The 22223-nt window shown below is 42.6% G+C and overlaps 1 protein-coding gene across 1 annotated transcript in view; it reads left to right on the top strand.

The window, feature by feature from the left end:
• The first annotated feature begins 16927 nt into the window (after positions 1-16927).
• HNRNPLL (heterogeneous nuclear ribonucleoprotein L like) overlaps positions 16928-22223 on the top strand; it is a 30572-nt gene continuing 25276 nt past the window's right edge. The window contains exon 1 of the mRNA XM_070429040.1: positions 16928-17381. Coding sequence (XP_070285141.1) covers positions 17199-17381 — 183 coding nt within the window. The 5' untranslated portion in view covers positions 16928-17198. The remainder of the gene's footprint in view (positions 17382-22223) is intronic.

Below are 22223 nucleotides of genomic sequence, written 5' to 3'. Positions count from 1 at the left end.
ATGAAATATTATCATGAATCTCTATCCAATTTAATAAAGAAAACATTACAAATACATTGTTTGTGATGACTTTAACAATGTGAATATCCAATAGGTATTCAGTTTCCTTCTTTTGGAATAACATGGTAGTTAAGAACTCTGGCTCTGGAGTCAGAAAAGCCTGGGCTCCAATCTGACCTCAAGCCGGGGAGAATACACAATTTGGGACTTCTGCCCAGACTAAAGCCTCCTCTGAGAACTGCCCCTAGGCCTGTGTCCTACAGTCATGTTTGCATTGTGTGACTGCCTGACTGGGCATATTTGATTGGATCAGAAGAGGAAAAGGTTAGTTCTCTCTCCTCATACTTAAGAATTGTGACCACTTCACTTAAGAACAAGTAAACTTGCAAGCTGGGGGTGCGGACAACTATACTTGGCCATCACATACGCCTGGAGCAGAGCATAGGCCTGAGCCTAGAAGGAAGCTGTACAGAGAACTAGGCGAGAGACCTCTGGAAGGAGGATAGAAAGGGAGAGAGATGAAGTACTCTCACATGTATTCTGGGCATTCTCATTGCTCCTAACAGGCTTCCGTTTCCTGGGTCAAGTCCCTCTTGATGCCTGATATCCCTTCCTGACCCTTGGGTTCCTGGTAACATGCTAAATTTCCTTCTGGTCTATGAGGGGAGCTTAATTTAGTTCAAATGGCTTTTCATTACCTACAATGTAAAAAAAAAAAAAAAAAAAAAAGTGATTCTAACAATCATTTACTTGCTGTATAATTTTAGGCAAGTTATTTAACCTCCTAGCTTCATTTTCCTCAGTGGTAAAATGGGATATTAAGAGTTTCACTTGCCAGGGTAGCTGAAAAGATTACATATATGAGATAATGTCTGCCAAGTGTTTAACAAAATGCTTGGTGTATGATATGTTCTCAATTCATTAGGTGCTATTTTTATTACTGATTTCCTTTCCAGTCAGGTTGCCACTCTGCTGAGTATAGGACACCTTGTGACGCCACCAAGAATTAGACAATGGCCCTGTAACGTGACTTGCCACGTAGATTCAGACCCTCTCCTGATTTCATCATCCTCTAAAGCAGTCATCCATACCCCCCTAAGTGCTTTCCTGAAAGTCTCATGTCACAGGAGAGGCTGGCATGGGGGCTGGGTACAGTGGAGGGGGATGTTGGTGGGAGGAAGTGTCTCTCCAGAGAGACCACAGGGCCTGCAGCAGAGCTGATGCTGGCTGGCCCCTTACCCTTTGTTGGAGCTGGGAGTCTGAGAAGGTTATGAGGGAAGTAATTTGTTAACAGGACTGGCTGATGGCTGCCAGAGGCTCAGCAGCATTTTCCTGGTTTTAGTAGAGCCCACTTCCCATTTGAAGACTCTGGGTGTAGACTAGGAATTGTCAAATGCAGTTCATCGGGTCATGATCGTTGGAAACATAGATTATGCTGCTGCTGACACCTGTTTCCCTAACAAAGCTTCTATCTAGCTAACTAGCAGTTAGTGTGCCCACGTGGGACTGTTATCACCAGCATCAAAGGATATAAAATGGGTCTTGAGAAAAAGAGTTCTATAAGCACATCATTACCCCCACCCCCAAACACACAGCTTTATTGACATAGAATTGATATATAACATTGTGTAAGTTTAGGGTGTGCAAGGTGATGATTTGAAACACGTATATATTGGATTGAAAAATGATTATCACAATAAGGTGAGTCAACACCTTCATTATCAGCTCACATAATTACCTTTTTAAAAAAATTTGTGGTGAGAACATTTAAGATCTACTCTCTTAGCAATGTCAAAGGATTGTATTTGTTAAGTATAGTCCAGTGATGGCGAACATTTTGAACTCGGCGTGTCAGCATTTTGAAAAACCCTAACTTAACTCTGGTGCCGTGTCACATATAGAAATTTTTTGATATTTGCAACCATAGTAAAACAAAGATTTATATTTTTGATATTTATTTTATACTAGTGGCCCGGTGCACAAAATTTGTGCATGGGGGGGGGGGTGTCCCTCAGCCTGGCCTGCATCCTCTCGCAATCCAGGACCGTTGGCTCCTAATCACTCACCTGCCTGATCGCCCCTAACCACTCTGCCTGCTGGCCTGATCAACCCCAACTGCCCCCCACTTCTGGCCTGAGCACCCCTAACTGCCTGCCCCTGCTGGACTGGTTGCCCCCAACTGCCCCCCTCCCCCATTGGCCTGATCGCCCCTAATTGCCTCTGCCTTGGCCCTGCCACCATGGCTTTGTCCAGAAGGACATCCAGTAGATCTCTGGAAGGTCTCCCAGTTTAATTAGCATATTATTCTTTTATTAGTATAGATAGAGGCCTGGTGCATGGGTGGGGGCTGGCTGGTCTGCCCTGAAAGGGGTCCTGGATCAGGATGAGGATACCCTTGGGGGGTGGAGCCGGCCTGGGCGAGGGGCTGAGGGCCGTTTGCAAGCTGGCTATGCCCCCTTTGGAATAAGGGTCCCCGCTGGGGAGTGTGGCCGGCCTGGGTGAGGGGCTGGGGGCCACTTGGGGGCAGTTTGCAGGCTGGCCAAGCCCCAGGCTTTGTCCGGAAGGTCTCCAGAAGGTCTCCTGGTCTAATTAGCATATTACTCTTTTATTAGTATAGATATTTAAATACCATTTAACAAAGAAAAATCAACCAAAAAAATGAGTTCGCGTGTCACCTCTGACACGTATGTCATAGGTTCGCCATCACTGGTATAGTCACTATGCTGTACATTAGGTCCCCAGAACTCATTCATCTTATAACTGGAAGTTTGTACCCTTTGACCAATATCCCTTCTCCCAGCCCCTGGCAATTACCCTTCTACCCTCTGAGTTAGGCTTCTTTAGATGACATAATTTCTTTAGACAAATACTGTATAAGTGAAGTCATACAGTATTTGCCTTTCTCTGTCTGATTTATTTCACTTAGCATAATGCCTTCAAGATCCATCCATATTATCACAAATGGTAGGACTTACTTTTTATGGCTGAATAATATTCTACTGTGTACATATCACATATGCTTTATCCATTTATCATCCATGTGTACTTAGGTTGTTTCCATATTGAGGCTGTTGTAAATAATGTTGTAATGAACATAGGGATACATTTATCTTTTAAAATTAGTGTCTTCAAGTTCTTTGGATAAATACCCAGAAGTGAGACAGCTGGGTCATATGGTAGTTCTATTTTTAACTTTTTTGAGTAACCCCCAACTGTTTTTTTATAGTGGCTGCACCAATTTGCAATCCTACTATCAGTGTGTACAAGGATTTCTTCTGAAACACAAGTGGGAGGTAGAATAGAGAAGCAAGGAGAAAAGAGGAAGTCAGGAGATCCATTCATTCACTTAACTATTTATTTAGCCCTACTATATTCCAGATGCTGTTCTTGGAACTGTTGAAAGAAACAAATCAAAGATCCCTGTGTTTGGAGCTTGAGTTCTCGAAGGATAGAGTTGAATAAGTTTTCATCACAGCATGTACTGGATATGAGTATGGGAGTTGTCGATACACAAGGACAAGTTCTCATTTAAATCTGTAGTATGCTTCCTGTCGTCACATTTGAAACTTGTCCTAGATGTTACTTACATTCACCTATGAGGATTCTGATAGCGATTGTGGAAGAGCTGTTCTTAATGTTGTTGGTGAGCCACCATTCACCATATGTGTAAGGTGTGCAGAAACCTAAAACTCAAGTTAGAAGGGAGAAATAAGGCTGGGAAATGTTATCTACATTTATTGTTTTAGCCTCAAGTATCCGTGGTGCTGTGGATTTTTCCTAAACTTTGTTACAAGAAAGATAATTAAATGATGTCATCTGTAGAAAGACTAAACTCTTCTCGTCTGGAAGAAAGACTCCATGATCTCCAGGAACATTTTTCAGGTCTCCCTTCAGATATGTTGCTACTCAAAAATCATTTATAATCTTGTAAGATGTTAGATAACAAGCACGTTTCAGAAAAGTACTTTTCGATGTGAAGACGGCTAGTTATCTATTCAGTGAACATTCCCTCTTCTTTTTTGTTGATTTTTGTTAAGGCAGCAATGGCTCATTCCAGCATAGTCATGAATTTTCCAGGTGCTGGTGGTGCATGTGACATGGCTCTGGCCATTAAGATGATATTGCAGAAACAGTTATAGCTGGCACCATCCTTCCTTCCCTTTCCTGCCTTGAACAGGATGTGATGACAAAGTGCAACAGGCATCTTGGGCCATCAGGGTTATAGTGAGAAAACCACAGAAGTACCATCTCTGACTTAATTGAGATGTCAAACCAATGCCTGCAGCTGCTACCTCCATCTTCTCATTGTGAGAGAAAAGTAAACCACTATAATCACGCATCATTTTGGTCAATGACAAATCACACATATGGTAGTGGTCCCATACATTTATACTGGAGCTGAAAAATTCCTATTGCCTGGTGATGTCGTAGCCATTGTAATGTCATAGCACAATGCATTCTCGTATGTTTGTGGTGATGCTGGCGTAAACAAACCTACTGCACTACCAGTTATAGAAAAGTATAGCACATACATGATGGCTGGCTATGCCTTCAGGGTTTGTGTAAGCACACTATAATGTTCACACAATGACAAAATTGCCTACTGCTACATTTCTCAGGATCTATCACGTGATTAAGAGGCACATGGCTGTATTTGTTTAAGCCACTGTGGTCTAGTTTTCTGTTACTTGCAACTGAGTGTAATCCTAGCTGATATGAGACACTGAGGGCTCTGCTGATCAAACATCCTTGCAAGCACTCGACTTTACTCTTTCCAGGGTCAAGAACTTCTGGTTTCCAACACCTGAATTTCATTTTTTCTCTGTTTATTTTGGGATATGCCTTTCATGTGCAGGTTTTCCTCAAATGTCTGGATTCACTGGTTGGCCATTAATTTTTAAGACTGACTCATGAAAAAGTTCTTTGTAAGCTCTGGGTGTAAGGACAGGGATTGTTGCCTGGAGGGCTTTGCTGTAGGATGACTGGGTAGTGAACCAGCCTGATTACTGCTGAGGGACCCTCTGATGTCAGTGTGTGGAGGTCTTTCCTCTGGGTCTGTCCAGTTGCTCCAGAGGAGAAATCTTGGATTGGGTGGAGGAATATGCTGGTTGCTCTCTGTGGCAGGACAGGGAGGAGCCTGAGGCTTCCATAGTTCAGTATATAGCTTACATAATATACCAGCTTCTTACATAATATACCAGCTTTCAACACTATGACTTGTCCTCCAGAGCCTCTTGGGTTAATTTCTCCAGAGTATGATCCTCTATTCTCCTGTGGGGTGGTGAGTAGAGAGGAAAATATTTGTTTGGCTACTTAAGCGTTGGGAAGGGGACCTGGGACTAGAGGTCCAACTATTTTCCACACATATGGCCTACCAATCCCACTAATTTTAGAGTCACACCTTCACTTCCACCTTTTGTGAACCTTACTGCCTCCAAACACTGAGACTCTCAGTTTCTAGTTCATTAGTCATTGAAATTCCCCTCTGTTCAATTTCCTGATTCTTCTGTTCTACTACATTATTGGTGACTTCTTCATTCACTTTCTATCTTTCATAAGTTTGATGAATATTCTTTGTTTCTATTTCTCTCCATTTTGTTGTTGGAGGAGAAGCCCAAAAGTCTCATTCAGGATCAATTCCAAAGAACTGGCATGTAGCCCCTTTCAAATTCATAAGAGCTTTAATAGGAGAAACTTTAAAAAAAAATTTATTTGATTGATTTTGAGAGAGAGAGAGATTGATTTGTTGTTGTTCTTATTTATGCATTCATTGGTTAATTCTTGTATGTGCCCAGACTTGGTGTATCAGGATGGTGCTCTAACCAACTGAGCGACCTGGCCAGGGCCTAATAGGAGAAACTTACATACATGGACAAGGCAGCTGCTCCCAGTGGTGGCCGGCGGAGGGTGGGGGGAATCCACACCTCTCCCAGGACAGAGTCTCTTTTTCATAGGGGGTTAATAGTAAAACCATACGGTGGGTAGTCACATAGACAACCAGAAAGAACAATGCATTTCTAGGTTAACAGATAACATCAGGCAGTTATCACACTCTATACATTCAATAACCTCCTTCCTGGGGCCTGATATTTATCTTTGGGTGGCATTCCGGTTTTCTAAGTCAGCCAAGCCTGAGGCTACGGAGACCTAAGAGTCCAGCATTTCCCAGACACCTTTGCTGCTAGAGTCATATTGCATCTCAGTGAGTTCTCCTACAGGGGCTAATGCCTTTTCACTGTATTTCTTTACTGTAATTTTACTGGTGTTTTGGAGCGAGCACTGGTGTGTGGTCACTCTACCTGTTTTCCTTCCTTTCTCTAGTTAACCTGACTTTGAACCCCAGGACTTATGGTGGTGAGCATCTCAATAATTGGTTGTAGGAATGAAAACCCCTGAAAATGGTTTAATAGTTCAGCAGATTGTGGCAGGAAATTGAATCATTTTTTTTTTTTTAGTGAAAGAAACCCTGCCCAAACAGGTTAAAATAAAAGAAGAATTTGTTGTCTTAGCCAAGCTGGTAGGTTCCGAGGATTGATTGGACAATTTTGGTCTGTAAGAGAAATTCAGAGAGATCACCTGTTGTGTAGGAAGAAGAAAACGACCTACATTAGTCAGTAGAAGTAAAATAAGTTAGCAAATTCAGAGCAAAGCAAACATGCGAGTCAGTAGTTTTGGAAGGAGAAACATAACAAGGAGAGACAGGGGCAGGGACTGCAGGATGTCTGTTTTTATGAACGCAAAAGCAAGGGGAACCAAGAACACAGCAGGAAATGAACCTGCTGTGGGCCAAGCTGCACTCAAGTTGTGATGTGCTCTTTCGCCATCCTGGTTCTGGCAAGGGAACGCCCTCCCTGTGATAATGACAAAGACCACATGCGAATGAAGGATGTAACAATTAGGGGCAAAGCCACGGGTAGTCTAGCTAACCTAACCTGGGGGATTCTCTGGAGAAGAGTTTTGCACATGATTTGCAGAGAAGCTTTAGAAAGGATTTGGCCACAGAGTAGAATAATGTCATGAGGAAAATCGTGTCTGTCTGTAACAAGGATGATCTAAAACCTGTGGGTACTTCTGACCTGTTGTCTCTCTCCCTGATTGGTTAACGTTAATGAAGATAATGAACCACAGGCTCATGTAGTCTCAGTGTCTCACTAGTTGTTTCCTTGGCATCACTGTCTGGAAGGAAACTCTAGGAACTCAGGTCTTGGACATGGTGGGTTTTTTTCCTCCTGCTGAGCTGGGTAAATTGTAGTGGGATTGGAGTAACTGAGTCTACTGAGTGGAAGAGAGGAGAAGAGAGGAGAGTTAATATAGAGCCAGCTTCAGACATAACTGGATCCAGGGACTCAAATGATGTCATTAGCACTATTTTCCTGACTCTCACATTTTCATTCCAGGCTACTTCAATTCCAGACACCTATGCTCCCAGTTTAGCAAATCCAGCAAAAAGAACAGTCTTTCCCAATAGCTTTGACAAAACACTCCTGGAGGCGATTCTGCTCTGTTCTGCTATGTCACATACACACCTCTGAGACAAGCAATGGCACTAAGGAAATGCGAACTCTGAGTGGCCTGGCCTGGTCACTTGCACAACCTTGTGATGACGGCTGTGTGACACTGAGTGAGAGCTGAACCCCAACTAAGGCACATAGATTTGGTTTCTCACAGAAAAGAAGGGTTCTATTATAAGGGGGAGGAACCCAGGGGTGGGCAAACTTTTTGACTCGAGGGCCACAATGGGTTCTTAAACTGGACCGGAGGGCCGGAACAAAAGCATGGATGGAGTGTTTGTGTGAACTAATATAAATTCAAAGTAAACATCATTACATAAAAGAGTACGGTCTTTTTCTTTTTTAGTTTTATTCATTTCAAACGGGCCGGATCCGGCCCGCGGGCCGTAGTTTGCCCACGGCTGATACTAGACTGTTAAAAATGAGAGATGTCCATTACAGGTTCATTTACCATGGTGGATTAGAATCTTATCCTTGTGTGCCAACCTGTTCCGTAAAACATTACAAGCTTTTAGAATAAACATGTGTTGTAATGTACCCCACGAATCACACAAGGACGCCTCAAGAAGTCGAATTAAAGAGTCACATTTATTGCAAATCCGGGACTATGAGGGGGCGTTTCGCTCTCCCAGATCTCATAGTGCCCGCCCCAGCCCCAACACCAGATTTATATAGGCAAAGATCACAAAGGTATTGATTACATCCCAAGGTTTGGAATGAGGAACCTGGTTTGCAAAAAAGCAGTTTACAGAAGCAGAAGCAGTTTACTTAAGCATGTTATCTAAATTACAGTGTTTGGGTCTCCGGAACACTGAGTCAACAGGGACACGTTAACTGGAGCCCTCTGACCTTGGGATAATTGTGCTGTCCTTCCCAGGTAAAGGAAAATGTGCTTTCTAAGACCAGTATGACCACAACCAATGGGATATTCACATTACAATCAATAGGGTATTTAATCGAATGGGGTGATTTATATAAATCAGAAAATTAAAATAACTTTTCTATTATTTTAGCAAGCAAATAAGTACGGAAATCAAACATCAGGGTTAGAGTTAAACTACAGTTTCTACCTGAGATGATTGCTACCATACTTCACGTGGGCCTGGCCAGCGTGGTTCAGTGGTTTGATTCCCGGTTGTGGCATGCAGAAGGTAGCCAATCAATGATTCTCTTTTTTTTTTTAATTTATTTTATTTTATTTTATTTTTTTAAAATATATTTTATTGATTTTTTTTACAGAGAAGAAGGGAGAGGGATAGAGAGTTAGAAACATCAATGAGAGAGATCGATCAGCCGCCTCCTGCACGCCCCCCACTGGGGATGTGCCCGCAACGAAGGTACATGCCCTTGACCGGAATCGAACCTGGGACCCTTCAGTCTGCAGGCTGATGCTCTATCCACTGAGCCAAACCGGTTTGGCGATTCTCTCATCATTGATGTTTCTATCTCTCTCTCCCTTCCTGAAATAAATAAAAATATTGAAAAAAAGAATAAACATGGAACTGATTTGTTCTATATAATTTTAAGTAAACTTTAATTTGGTGTCATGATCATAGAACCTGTAGAAATGATGCTATTACAGCCTGACTCTAGGCTTTATAAATCCCAGCTTAAAAGTCTGATAGCTGTGAGCATGAAAATATGGCAGTGGCTAACAGTGGAGGAATCATTTTAGAGTAGGGGGTGTGCCCCAATTGGCTTATCCGACCTAGCCTGCATCTCAATGTCTTTCATTATTAGAAGTTTTTAATCCAACGTATTAGAATATTTTCCCCACTGGAAAAGAATTTAATGGTCACTGTGTATGTAAATTATACCTTAAAAATGGCTACTTATGAGAACATAGGATTCGCTTTACATTTTATTTATAGTCAACTTTTCTGAAATATTTATTTTATAAAGTGAGGAATACATATGGATTATAAAACTGGGAACTGGTGGGGCATTTTTGCAAATTAGGTGTAGTCTGAATGTTCGTATGCCTAGTCAGTCCATGGGAATAAAAAAGGCAGCTTGATAACACATGGCTGCCTGAAAGACCTCAGTCACTTCCTCTCACAACACCTTCACCAGTTAATTTGGAAGTTGTGAGTAGAGTTTATGCTCAACTCCCTGTGGTGGCCCAGTCTCCTGGTGGAGTTTCCTGTTCAAAATTTGTTTGAAGGAGGCACCGACCCTGTTGCTGGGACCCGCCGTGTAAATGCTACTTTTCTACTGCTCCATCCTACACGGCACTTGTATGCTTGCCTTGCTCCATCCATTCAGAAGGAAATGAAGACAATGTCCCCAGCCCCTTCTGTCTTTTATGACCTGGGTCTCAAAACAGTGCTGCATGTACCCAGTCTGGCTAAGTATCCTGAAAAAATTTCCTTAACTTCTGCTTCTAGCACTTATTTATTTATTTATTTCACAAGGATCTAAGGAGTCCACAGAACCAAGTGGGTTGGGTAAAGTTTCCAAATTCTCCAAGCGTCCAGGCATAACTAAGTCAAGCATCAAATACCCCTGTGTTTGTTTACAGCTTCAAATATATGCCCCAGACCAGGAGAGGCTGTGTGTCAGCCACACACATGCCCTTCTCGGCCAAGTCCTAGGGTCACCGGATCACCTGCTTCTCAGTCAGATGGCTTTTCAGAATAATGTCATTGAGACTTTCAAAAACAGTTTTTAATCATCTGTTCTAAGGGAGCAAGGAACAGAATGGCTCTATAAATGTTGACAATGGCCTTATTCTTTCCCAATCCTCCAGTGTTCATGTAGCCTACACTTTCTTTGTTCTACATTTTATACATTTTATACTTGCCGAATTACTCAGCACATATTCATAACTGAGGCTCTATTTCCTGTACAATCATTGATCAAAAGTGAGAATGAAACACTGTATTCTGCAAATGTTGGATGCTACAATGCTTAATACACATTTTTTAAAATAAAACTGGACATTGTCAAAATATTTTCAGGTTCTTTCCCATTGAAGCCAAACACATTAAGTTTGAACCAAATCCAGTGATGGGATCAGTGACAAAATAATTCAGATTTTTTTTTTTTTTTTAATTTGTACAAAGTTTCCTTTGAAATCGGTAGCAATTTTGAATGTGGGCTAGCTCCAAGAAGCATTCTGCAGAATAAGAATCACATCCTCTATTTAATGAATCATTCTGTCCTTCTTCCCCATTTGAGTTGCATATCAATTTGACTTTTGGGGTTTTAAAAAAATGATTTTTGCAACCATCTAAATAAAGTTTCTTTTGATGTTATGATTATAGATAGTGATGAGATTAAATTTATCTCTAATAATGAAATGTATAGTAACCTGAAGATTAAAATTCCTTAGAAGAGTTTATAAATCATAATAGTACTCAATTTTATTTTAACCCTCTTAATATTTTTATCATATAAATATTAAAGAGAATGTTTAAAAGTTTTAATGACTTTATCATCATATTAAAAGTACTTTTAAAATTTTTTCAAATTCTCTCCCAGCTCTGTCTACATGCGTGTGTATATATATAGGGCTACCTAGGATCTGAGGTTTGATTCTGTAACTTTCCTGCTATTATGGAGTGTTCTCTCTCTTTCTCTCTCTCTCTCTCTCTTTCTCTCTCTCTCTCTCACACACACACACACACACACACACACTCACATACATATCTATATACACATCTGACTTTTTAGTATTCTATAAATGTGTGGTACAGAACATGTGGTCTATTTAAGCCAAACATTCAATTTTTTTAGGTGAGTGTGGAGGAGAAGGAGGATTGCACCTAATAGGCATTTCATCCCCACTTCAAGATTCAAGTATGCTTCCTGTATTGCAGAAACCTGTAAGGCAATCACATCTTCCTGACTCTCTTGCAGCTATGATGGAAGTGCTTAGGTTTCAACAACCAGATGCTTCCATGGAAGATGTGGAGAGCTATTTCTCTGATAGGCCTGGTTGTGGAGGCATTTTATTTTTCTTGAGTAGGGACCCCACTGTTCAGTCATTAGCTCTGTGAACATCATGGGATAGTGAGTGCATCTTACTGGTTCAGGTAACAGTTGGTATGGTATGTTCTGGAGCTGGCTGTGGAGGTGGCAGCTTCTTGATCCTGGTGGCTTCCAGACATTGGTTGGGATGATGTAGTTGTGAAATACAGCTGACTTCTTGGGGTGAGGTGGGCCATTTCCAAGGTATTTTTTATTTTGCTCAAATTTAAAAAAGACAGGAAGGATTGAGAGCTCAAACTTAGCAACAGTTATTAAGAGTTACTGATGGCTCCCAATTATTTCACATTCTATCTTAATACCTTTTTAAGTGCGAGCAACTATTTGTTTAATTTTGTTTGATCTTTATTGCCACATGCAAGATGAATTTACTTTGATAAATCCTATGTAGTCTCAACTGGGGACAGGATGCCGTGATGTGACTTTTTAAAGTAAAAATTATTTTTAAAGATTTCTAAAGCGCTATCAATTCATATGAGTCAGAGAGAAAGGTAAATTAATTGAAGTGTTGACTAAGGATAAGTGGCTATAACTGATAACAAGAATCTGAATCTTGCCTGTCAGTATGTCATATATGAGCTAGTTTTTCCAAGGTCATCCTATTTAATTTTGCAGATTTATCACAAATCACTATGTTTTTTAAAGAGGCTAAACACAGTGGCAGCTCTGGCCCCAAAGCAGGTGTGCATGACCATAGCACTTGAAAGAGAATACTGCTGTGGTTACACTTGGCTACACAGTGAGCTAATAGTGTTTGAGGCACTTCCCGTGGGGTGCATCTTGTTTGAACTGTGGCTTCTTTTCACCCTAACTAACCAAATGTGAGTGGAATTAAAGGGGCTAATTTGGGTATGAGGACCACAGTGCCATTTTCTTGGTGATCTCTGTCAAACAAGGGAAATGACATCATCACAACTAATGTACTCAAATTGGACAAAGTTTCATAGCAACTAACTAATTAGTCTCTGAAAGGACTTTGTTCTAAGCTGGATTTATGTTAAACGTGTCTTAATTAAGACATACCTCTCTGGTTCCAGTCCTTTGGAAACGTGACTCCACGATAAGGTGTGCTTGAAGGTTTTGTTTGATTTTTTCAGGAGCTGAGGCAGGAAACAGAAGTTTTGTATTTTCAATGAAATAGCAGCAATATTGGAAACTGAGTTTTGGTATGAAGAGCTCATAGTTTGCATCTCTAGTTGCGCAAATGATGCATCCAGTAGAAAACGGTGACACGTTCCTCATAATTCCTGAAGCTTTTTTTAAAATAGAAATTACGTTTTAAAAACAAACACTAAAACAGTGCATTATATTTGTAATTTCCTATGGAAGATAATTGAATTTCCTTAAACCAATAAAAATGGTGACAATGATCATTTATTTACCCCTTCCCATAATTAAAGTTGTATATGCCCTGGTAAAAATTAGTGAATGAATTAGTATCATGACAAGTGACTATAAACTAGATCTCTATGTTCACGGTAGTAAACACAATAATTAAATCATCCATCCTCTTAATGAAGAGTATTGGCTCTGGAATTAGATTGCTTGGGTTCCAATCCTGGCTCTCTAGTTTCTGTGTCTTCTGGAGCATGTCTCTCAATCTCTCCTACATTGTTTCTTTACTTGTAAAATAGACCAGTAGTAAAGCCTCTGTTGTGGGGCTTCTGTCAGCATTTATTGACATGATTCTTGTAGCAGTTAGCACAGTGCCTGACACAATGTAAAGGGCTGTTACTATTATTGCTGCGTGTATATTCTATGTGCCTTGTAGCCTATCTTTGGGTTACAACTTGATTGCAAGCTTTCCTCAATGTGATTGCAAGCACTGAGAAGGCAGGAACCAGCTCATAATAGTTTTTAGTCCCTTCATCACTTAGTGCAATGTCTTATAAATTACATAATCAGCAATGAGATTTAAAACTAAAGGGCAGCCGAAACCGGTTTGGCTCAGTGGATAGAGCGTCGGCCTGCGGACTGAAGGGTCCCGGGTTCGATTCCGGTCAAGGGCATGTGCCTGGGTTGCGGGCACATCCCCAGTGGGAGATGTGCAGGAGGCAGCTGGTCGATGTTTCTCTCTCGTCGATGTTTCTAACTCTCTATCTCTCTCTCCCTCTCTGTAAAAAATCAATAAAATATATTTTAAAAAATAAAAAAATAAAAAAATAAAAAAATAAAACTAAAGGGCAATTTGGGGCTAGATTACAAAGGACCTTGACTACCAGTTTCCCCAGGCCTGTTCTGGATCTGTCTCCCGCTCTAGTATAACCCCTGAATCCTCCTTGAATTATGGCATAGGGAGTTCAAGGCTGCTTTCTACCCCAATCAACAGCAGACCAACGAATTAAGCACTCAGACCGTTGGTCCTTTGGCTGAGCCTGTATGTAGTAGTACAAAAGATCCCAGATGGACATGTCATTTAGGAGCTGTTTCTGAGTCTTTTAGGCATGTCTGACTACAGGCAGTGTATAATTTCTTTATCTCATCTAAGTTAATTTATGCAGAATACAATTTATGCCTTCATTCTTTTCCTTTTCTCATGGTATAGTGATGAGCTAGCTAGCATTTTTTCTTATCAAAGAACCTACTGTCACAGTCTGAACAACTCATCTACAGCAGGCTCAAAGGTAACCCAAGGTCAATGTGCTGACCTTTGTCTTTTAAACATGTTAAGTTTTGCTTCTTCAGTTTTTTTTTAACCCAACAATTTGATTTAAGCTAGTCCAAAAAAGAATTAAGTTTAATACTCGTACATATTGACTTCTACTTACAGTTCGTGAAGTAAACACCAAGTATAGCTGCAAGATTCAGCGAGCCCGGGTTTCCTTACCGCTTGGTGTGAGAGTTGCACTTCAACCTGGTAGAATCCATAGGCTGGATGAAGGCTTTGGGAATTTAAAATATTTTCATCATCACACAAACTATTTGGAACGTTTATATAAGGACTTCAGGCTCCTCTCATTCTTCCCAGTGCTCTGCCAATGACCTTTCCTGGTCTGCAGCAGCTCTGCAGCTCCCTCTTTCATATTTCTTCTGTCCACTTTCACTCTATCTTAATTTACAAAATAAATTCCCAATTTTTTAGTTCCTATTTGTTAGTGATTACCTGTAGCCACACACAGATTTGATTATAGCGTTATGGTGTGAAAAACCTTGCAATTGGATTCCAAAATGACAGGCAGTATAAATTATAAAGTACAAAACACTGTGTTAAAGCACTGTCAGCAACAAATAAAAGTGGTAAAAAAATGTTTTGAAAAGGAGAGAGAACGAGGCTGGGAGAGGAGACAATTCACACCTAGCAAAGGAAGAGCCACATTTAGGAAAGAGTGCGAGGGACAAGGACAATGGAAAAACTTAAGTGACTTTATTTTTAATAACTATGGTTAACATAACAAAAATAAAATCTGATTAACATACAATATATTAGTTTCATATATGCAATATAGTCATTCAACATTTGTATATTTAACAAAGTGATCACGATGACAAATCTAGCAAGCATCTGACACCGTGCGAAGTTATCACATTATTGAAAACTATATTCCCTATGCTGTACATCACCATGACCGATTTATAACTGGAAATCTGTACTTCTTATTCCCCTTCATACTTTTTGCCCTTTTCCCCCACCTCCTTCCCCTCTGGGAAACATCAGTTTGTTTTGTGTATCTATAAATCTGTTTCTTTTGTATCTTTAGATTCCACATATAAATAAAATCATATGGTATTTGTTCTGTCAGATTTCTTTCACCTAGCAAATATCCTCTAGGTCAGTGGTTCTCAACCTTCCTAATGCCGCAACCCTTTAATACAGTTCCTCATGTTGTGGTGACCCCCAATTTCATTGTTACAAATTGAACATAATTAAAGCATAGTGATTAATCACAAAAACAATATGTAATTATATATGTGTTTTCCGATGCTCTTAGGCAACCTCTGTGAAAGGGTCGTTCGACCCCCAAAGGAGTTGCGACCCACAGGTTGAGAACTGCTGCTCTAGGTCCATCCATGTTGTCACAAATGACAAGACTCCACTCCTTTTCATGGCTCAGTAATATTCCATTGAATCTATGTACCACAACTTCTTTATCCACTCATCTATCAATGGGCACTTAGATTGCTTTCATATCTTGGCTATTGCAAATCATGCTGCAATGAACATAAGGGTGCATGTACTTTCAAGGCAGTGTTTTCTTTGGATAGATACCCAGAAGTGAAATTGCTGGGTATGGACCCTCAGCAGTCCTCCAAGGATTAAGTCACAAAGGGCATTAGGTTGCATTAGATTTGCCAGTGACTCTCTTGGAAGATACAATGGATCTTTCTTTCCCAAGGACCACTCATTCGGTATTGCTGAGCCCTAACTTGTGCAGCGGACTGTACTGGAACTAGGTTTGCAAAGATGAAAAGAGCAGTTCCGGTCTTCAAGCGCTTTTAGTCTTTTAAACAGAACATCCTAAGAGGTAAGTACAAAGGGCCCAGTTGCAAAAAGAGAAAGTAGCAACTGGAAGCTTGAAAGGGTCCTCAAGGCTCCACAGGAAGAGAGCTGTGATCCAAAGAGAATTGTGATAGGCTTTCGTATCTTTCAAAAATTAATAATGTGATGTAGATCAGCTCGTCCATAAAGGGTTGGGATGATGAAATTTTATATGGAAGGTTTAAAACATTTAATTGGAGCAGGAACTTACACAGATTAGTCCCCTATAATTGTCAGGAAAGAAGAAAGGCCCAGACGACAAACGAGTGCTAACTGATCAAACTGACATTCCCCGAGCACTTGCTGCATTTAGTCCATGCCGACTAAGTATCTCCAATATCCAGTTAGGGGCAGGGAGTCCACCATTTCTATGAGATTTTGCACACAGCATAGGAAGGAGGCTACTTTCACAGTTCCAGGCCCTTTTCTCCCCTCTCCTCCTGTAGCTGTGGGCCGCGTGAGGCATATCTGCAGGAAGTCTAGTGGTTTTCCCTTCTTTTTCATGACAAATGCAAGCATTTAAATGAGGGCGGTTAACACCCGCAGCCCGAACACCTTTGTAAGCCTCCCCGCCCGTGCAGCCTCAGGTTAAGCCTAACAGCGCCAACCGCCCGGTGGCTGCAACCGCTCCCAGCAGGCGCGCGGCGAGCGTTGCGCGGTCAGGACTCTCCGGCCGGGGTCGAGTTGGGAAGGAACCGGGAAGGCGAGGGCGGGCCGTGGGGGGCTTTTGACGAACAGTCCGTGTAGCCAATGGGAAGCCTGGTCGACTTTTCCACCTGCCAATAGGGAAGGAGACGAGGGTTGTGGGGGGCGCTTCCCGCGGGCTGCGGCTGGATTCCATCCTGCGCGGCGACAGCGCAGGCGGGGGCGGGGGCGGAGGCTGAGCCTGGGCGGCGGGCAGCGGATCCGGGGAGGAGGGAAGACCGGAAGCCACGGTCTCGTCCCATCCTTAGATTCGCTCCCTCGGGGTGGGACGGAGACGGCGGAGCGGGGTGAGGCCGAATGTTGGCTCCTTAACACAAGGGAGCGGCCGCTCGGGAGCCTCCTCCCCGGGCGCTCTCCGCAGCCACCGGCTCCTGGGCGCGCCGCCCCAGCGGACGGCCCGGCCGCGCACACCCGGCCGCAGACGCGCTGCCCGCGCGGGGACTGACCGGCGGCCCGAGGCCCGCACCACGCCGCCACCCCCGCCCGCCTGCCCGCCGGTCCCTCCGGCCGTCGCCATGTCCTCCTCCTCCTCCTCCCCCCGGGAGACGTACGAGGAGGATCGGGAGTACGAGAGCCAGGCCAAGCGCCTCAAGACCGAGGAGGGGGAGATCGACTACTCGGCCGAGGAAGGCGAGAACCGCCGGGAAGCGACGCCCCGGGGCGGGGGCGATGGCGGCGGCCGGAGCTTCTCGCAGCCGGTAACAAAGCGCGGCGCCCCGTCCGCCCGCCGTGCCTGGCGGCTCCCCGGGAAGCAGGGCCCGGTGGCGGGGACGGGCTCTGGGCCTCCTGCGCGCTGTTTCCCTTCGCCGCTGCGATGACCGAGGCGCCGGCTTGCCCCTTCGGGGGCTTTTAGGACTGGCCTCCCCCGTTTTCCGCCTCCCGATCGCGGCCCCGGCCCCGGCCCCGGCTTGGCCGCAGGCCCGGGCGCGAGGCGGCTGCCGGCCCTGAACTTGGAGAGGGTCCGGGAGGGGCGGCGGGGAGGCGTTGCTTCCGCTCGGGGAGGGGGCCTCGGTGCGCGCGGAGCTCTTTGTTAGTTGAACTCTCCCGGCTGCGGGCCGGCGGCCGGACGGCCCCCTCGGTCCTTGCAGCCCCTCCGCCCGCAGCATCCGCGCGCCGGTCACGGTCGCGGGGTCGCGTGGCGTCTGCGCGCCCAGGGCCGGAGGAGAGTCCGTCCAAACGGCGAGTTAGGCTCTGGCGCTCGCACCCTCGTTCCCCTGAAGGTTTCACTCAAACACGTTGGCTCTTGGCAGGTATGGCGTGCAGGCTCGGCTCTGCCCAGCGTTATGATTATTGCTGAGTACAGTTTTTAGCTCTTCGGTTAAAAAAAAAAATGCATCGGTGGGAGTTAGGACATCCCTTTACTTTCAAGTAAAACAAATCTTAAAACCACCTCCCTTCTTCATTGACCGTTTATACCTCATTAGACACACGCTCCTGGATTCTTGTTTTCTCTCATCAAACATCGCTGGAGGCATAAGGAAGGTGAACACGGTTTTCTCCGTAGCAAATGGTAACTCAGCTTCGGTTGGATGGAGACTTGAAGGAAACAAGCCAAGGAGTGGTTTTTGCCCCCTTTTGGTGCATAAGCTATCTGAATGACTTGGATGTTCTGTAAACATTGAACACATTTTAATGGTCATTTTATTTTTCATTGTTTCTTTTTTCCCCCCCTGTTTTTGCCCTCCCCTCCCCTTTTTACTCTGTTCGGCTAGTGAGTAACAGGAAATTAAAGATTGTTCAAGTGGTTTGTTGATGAAAATGTATTCCTCACTTTTTATTAAATAGATTTGCAAGATGGCAAAATGCCAAGATAAAAATGTAAATCCTAGGGTTTCCAAAGAAAGGAATATATATTATGTAGAGAATCTAGTTTGAATTTAAGATACATTAATACACTTTAATGATCTAAATTACAGTGGTGATAGGCATATTATGGTGATTTACTGGGTGAATATGGGATGGGAGATGGATGAAGTCACTTTGTTAGCTTAGCTCCCACAGGAAAAGCTTAGAGACCGTGTCAGTGAGCATAGTAACCACACTGTGTGGAATGAAACATTCAAAGATGTGTGCCCTGGAGCAGTAAAATCTTCAGATAAACTGCTACAGTAAATGATTTTCAGGCCTAGTTTTGGGAAAGAAATGAAAAGCAGTAGGTATTACTATCTTTTGGCTTTATTTCTTCGTGGTAATACAAAGTGAAAAGAGCTGTTAATAGAGGCGGCAGCCCAAGCAAGGCATGTGCCTTGGCTTTGGAACTCAGTTTGCTACCGATCACACGAGATGTTTGGATTACGATCACTGTGATCTCTTAACTCATTAAGAAAATGCGTGAGCCCCTACCCTGTATGAGCCAGATGGAGTTCTCAGTGATATAATAGTAAAAAAAAGTCTGTTATTGGGAAGTCGGTGAGATTACATCATTCAGTGCTTTCCTTTTTCCTCTGTGAAATTGAATGTAACTTTCAAAGCTCGCAGTTACAGACAGAGCAACTGGGATGAACTTAAGCAAAACAAAAAGAGGTCAGGGGTAGGGAATTTATTGGCCCATATAACTGGGAAAGCCAAGTTGTGGCGCTACTTTCAAGCATGGCTGGACTCAGGGATTTAGATGATGTCATAGAGACTCAATTCTGTCTCTTTCCCTGTTTCAGCTCTATCTTATAACTAGCAAATAAAGAGAACATTCTCTTTTCCCCAACGCCCATATTTGTCTCCTCCGATCAACTTTTTTTTTTAATCTCTTACTTCATTCCCACAAATAATCATTGTGCTATTTCTGAAGTTGGGGAGGCATGACTGATTGAGAATATCAATATAATAATGTGGATTGGAAGAAGTTTTTTTCTTTCTTTCTTTTTTTTTTTTTGGTGTGTTTTACCAGAAGGGGGTGGGGGTGGGGGGTCGGGGTAGGCAAAACCAAAGGATTTGTAGTACATGAGGAAAAAAAAAGGTTATTTTAAAAAAGTAATTCGAATCACATGGCTTTTCTTTTTAATGTTTGTTAGGTGATCAAATATACCTAAAAACTTTGGATAGGAAAATTAAAGCGGTTCTCATATTTTGGATCTGCTGTATTGTTTCTTTTTAAAAAAGAAAAAGACCAAGTAAAGAGATGTGATTGTTTAAGAAAAAATATAAACTCTAAGCATAGTGTGAGTTAAAAAATATTTGCAGCTGCCCCTTAAAACTAGTTTGTTCTTGGTCTGTATAAAGCCTTTAAAGTCAAAGAAGGGATAATCTTGAATATCTGGAAATGCTATACTCCTTTCTTGATACTACATTGATACTTTCTTAAGTATCCAGAGAAAGTTTGCCAGAATGGAGAGGGCACTTAAAAATCACATCATAAGCCCGTCCAGCATGGCTCAGTGGTTGAGCGTCGACCTATGAACCAGGAGGTCACTGTTTGATTCCTAGTGAGGGCACATGCCCGGGTTGTGGGCTCCATCCCAGCAGGAGGCAGCTGATCAAGGATTCTCATTGATGTTTCTGTCTCTCCCTTCCTCTCGGAAACATTTTTAAAAAATCACATCATAAGAGGAATGGTAGAAGAAACTGGAGGGACATTTATCCTGAAGGGTAAACTTAGCGGTGTGATTTAACCATTGTAAGTAATTGAAGGCTCTCAGGTAGAAGAGGGAAACATAGAGAAGCGTAGGAGTGCCAACATCTTACATGGTGAGGACACTGTTCTTTTTTTTTTTAAGTCAAACTGAGAAAAATTAAGTAACTAGGCTAAGGTCACTGAGCCAATAAGTGTCCAAAGATTCAAAAGCTGATCTGACTCCAGAAGCCATTTTGGATAGGACACTACAGGGAGACAGAAATGGATGCAATATTATGAAGAATTTTCTAAAGTATAAGGGGTTGTCTCTCTAGGTAGTGCGTTTCCTGTCATTTAAGGTGTTTAAGAAGAGAGACTAGATAATCATTTGGCAGTGGGTCTGTGTGTCTGGTTGGGGGATGAATGACTGAATTTGAGTTCGGTCTTTCTTAATCCTATCATAGGCTGGAAGAGACAGTTGAGTGGCTCCTGACCAAATGTTGTGCATGGGGATGTTGGGAAAACAAAAAGCCTAAGGACGTTGTGCCTGGCCTTTGTGAATTTACAGTTAAATTGCTCCTGTTCTGTATGAAGAGATGTTAATGCGTCCTGCTTATTCCTCTTACATGGAAGCTTCCCTTCTCTATTATTTAATAGAACTTGGTCTTCAACCTCCAGTTGTCAAAATGAGCACTTAAGATTGGTGTTACTAAAGTTTGTCCTTGATGGCCTTTGAGGGACAGGGAGTTTGGACTGCTTATGACGAGACTGGTCTATAGCCTGCAGTGGAGATCGAATAATGCCTCCATAGTTGACCCAGTTTACCCCCGGCAAAGACCTGAGGGGCATTTGGTGGGATGATGTCTGGGTACCCAGTAGCACCGTGGGCATAGTCTGGGGAGGTAGTCAGTTTGGCTCTCTGACCCACACTCATCTGGGCAACCCCTTCTTCCCAGCCTCGGATCACCTCCTCCTTGCCTAGCATAAACTTAAAGGGCTTGTTTCTGTCCTGGGAGAAATCAGATTTCTTTCCATCTTCAAGCATCCCAGTGTGGTGCACCATGCAGGTCTGGCCCTGCTTCGGGAAAGTGCACGCATCTCCCCCTGCCCTCCCTTGGCGGAAGCTGCCGTGGCTGTGGCCTCAGCAGATGGGCGGGGTGGACCAAGACCCCACCTGGTGGTGGTGGTGGCAGTGGTTCCAGGGCTTTGCCTCTTCCCCAAGAAAATACTGATTTAGTAAAGTATTTTGGGGTGGAGGAGAGATAGGGGGGTGAAAATATAGTTTGAAAAGATATCTTTAATATGTCAGTTTTATATTTGGAAACAACCCTAGGTTTTTTTTTTCTTTTAAAATAAGCTACTGAAAGGATGAGAAATTTTAAAATTCAAGAAAAGGAGACATTATTTAAAGATAGAGAAATATCAAGGAATGGCAAATTCATTGAGTGGGAATAAGGGAAATACAAGGGGTTGGGAAACGTTTTCTGTCTTGAGGTTGAGATAATTATGAGATAATCATATCTCCTCCTAAATACCATATTGATAGCATTCAATATTTTCCAGCTTCTATAGAATGACTTGAGTTTCAGTCTGTCTCATTTGGGAAATGTAAGTAAGTAATAATATATTAAAATCAGGTCTTTTGAGGGATTCTTAAATTGGTCCTATAATCCATTTCTTTGTGAGAAGACCAGTTTGAAAAAAATCATGTTCTTTAGCACTATAAGCAAGATAGTGGTTATCCATGATGGGAAGGGAGGTGAGAGGAGAGATGTGTTCAACTGATCGGTAGTTTCATTTATTAGACTGGGTGGTAAGTTATATTGTTCTTCGTACCCTTTTGTAGATCTTAAATATTATATAATGAAATACTTTCCCAACTTTTTATCATATAAAATGTTCAATTAATATGCCATTTTTAACATTGTGTTATTTGGGATTTTAATCTATATATCTCTCTAATATACATTTTTTCCCTAAACTATTTGAAAGT

Source organism: Myotis yumanensis, unplaced genomic scaffold, assembly GCF_028538775.1.
Source record: "Myotis yumanensis isolate MYYU_CA2020_CCGP unplaced genomic scaffold, mMyoYum1.0.hap1 SCAF_11, whole genome shotgun sequence".
Classification (NCBI taxonomy): Eukaryota; Metazoa; Chordata; class Mammalia; order Chiroptera; family Vespertilionidae; genus Myotis; species Myotis yumanensis.
Note: the sequence above shows the minus strand (reverse complement) of the source record. Positions and strands in the feature narration are given on the sequence as shown.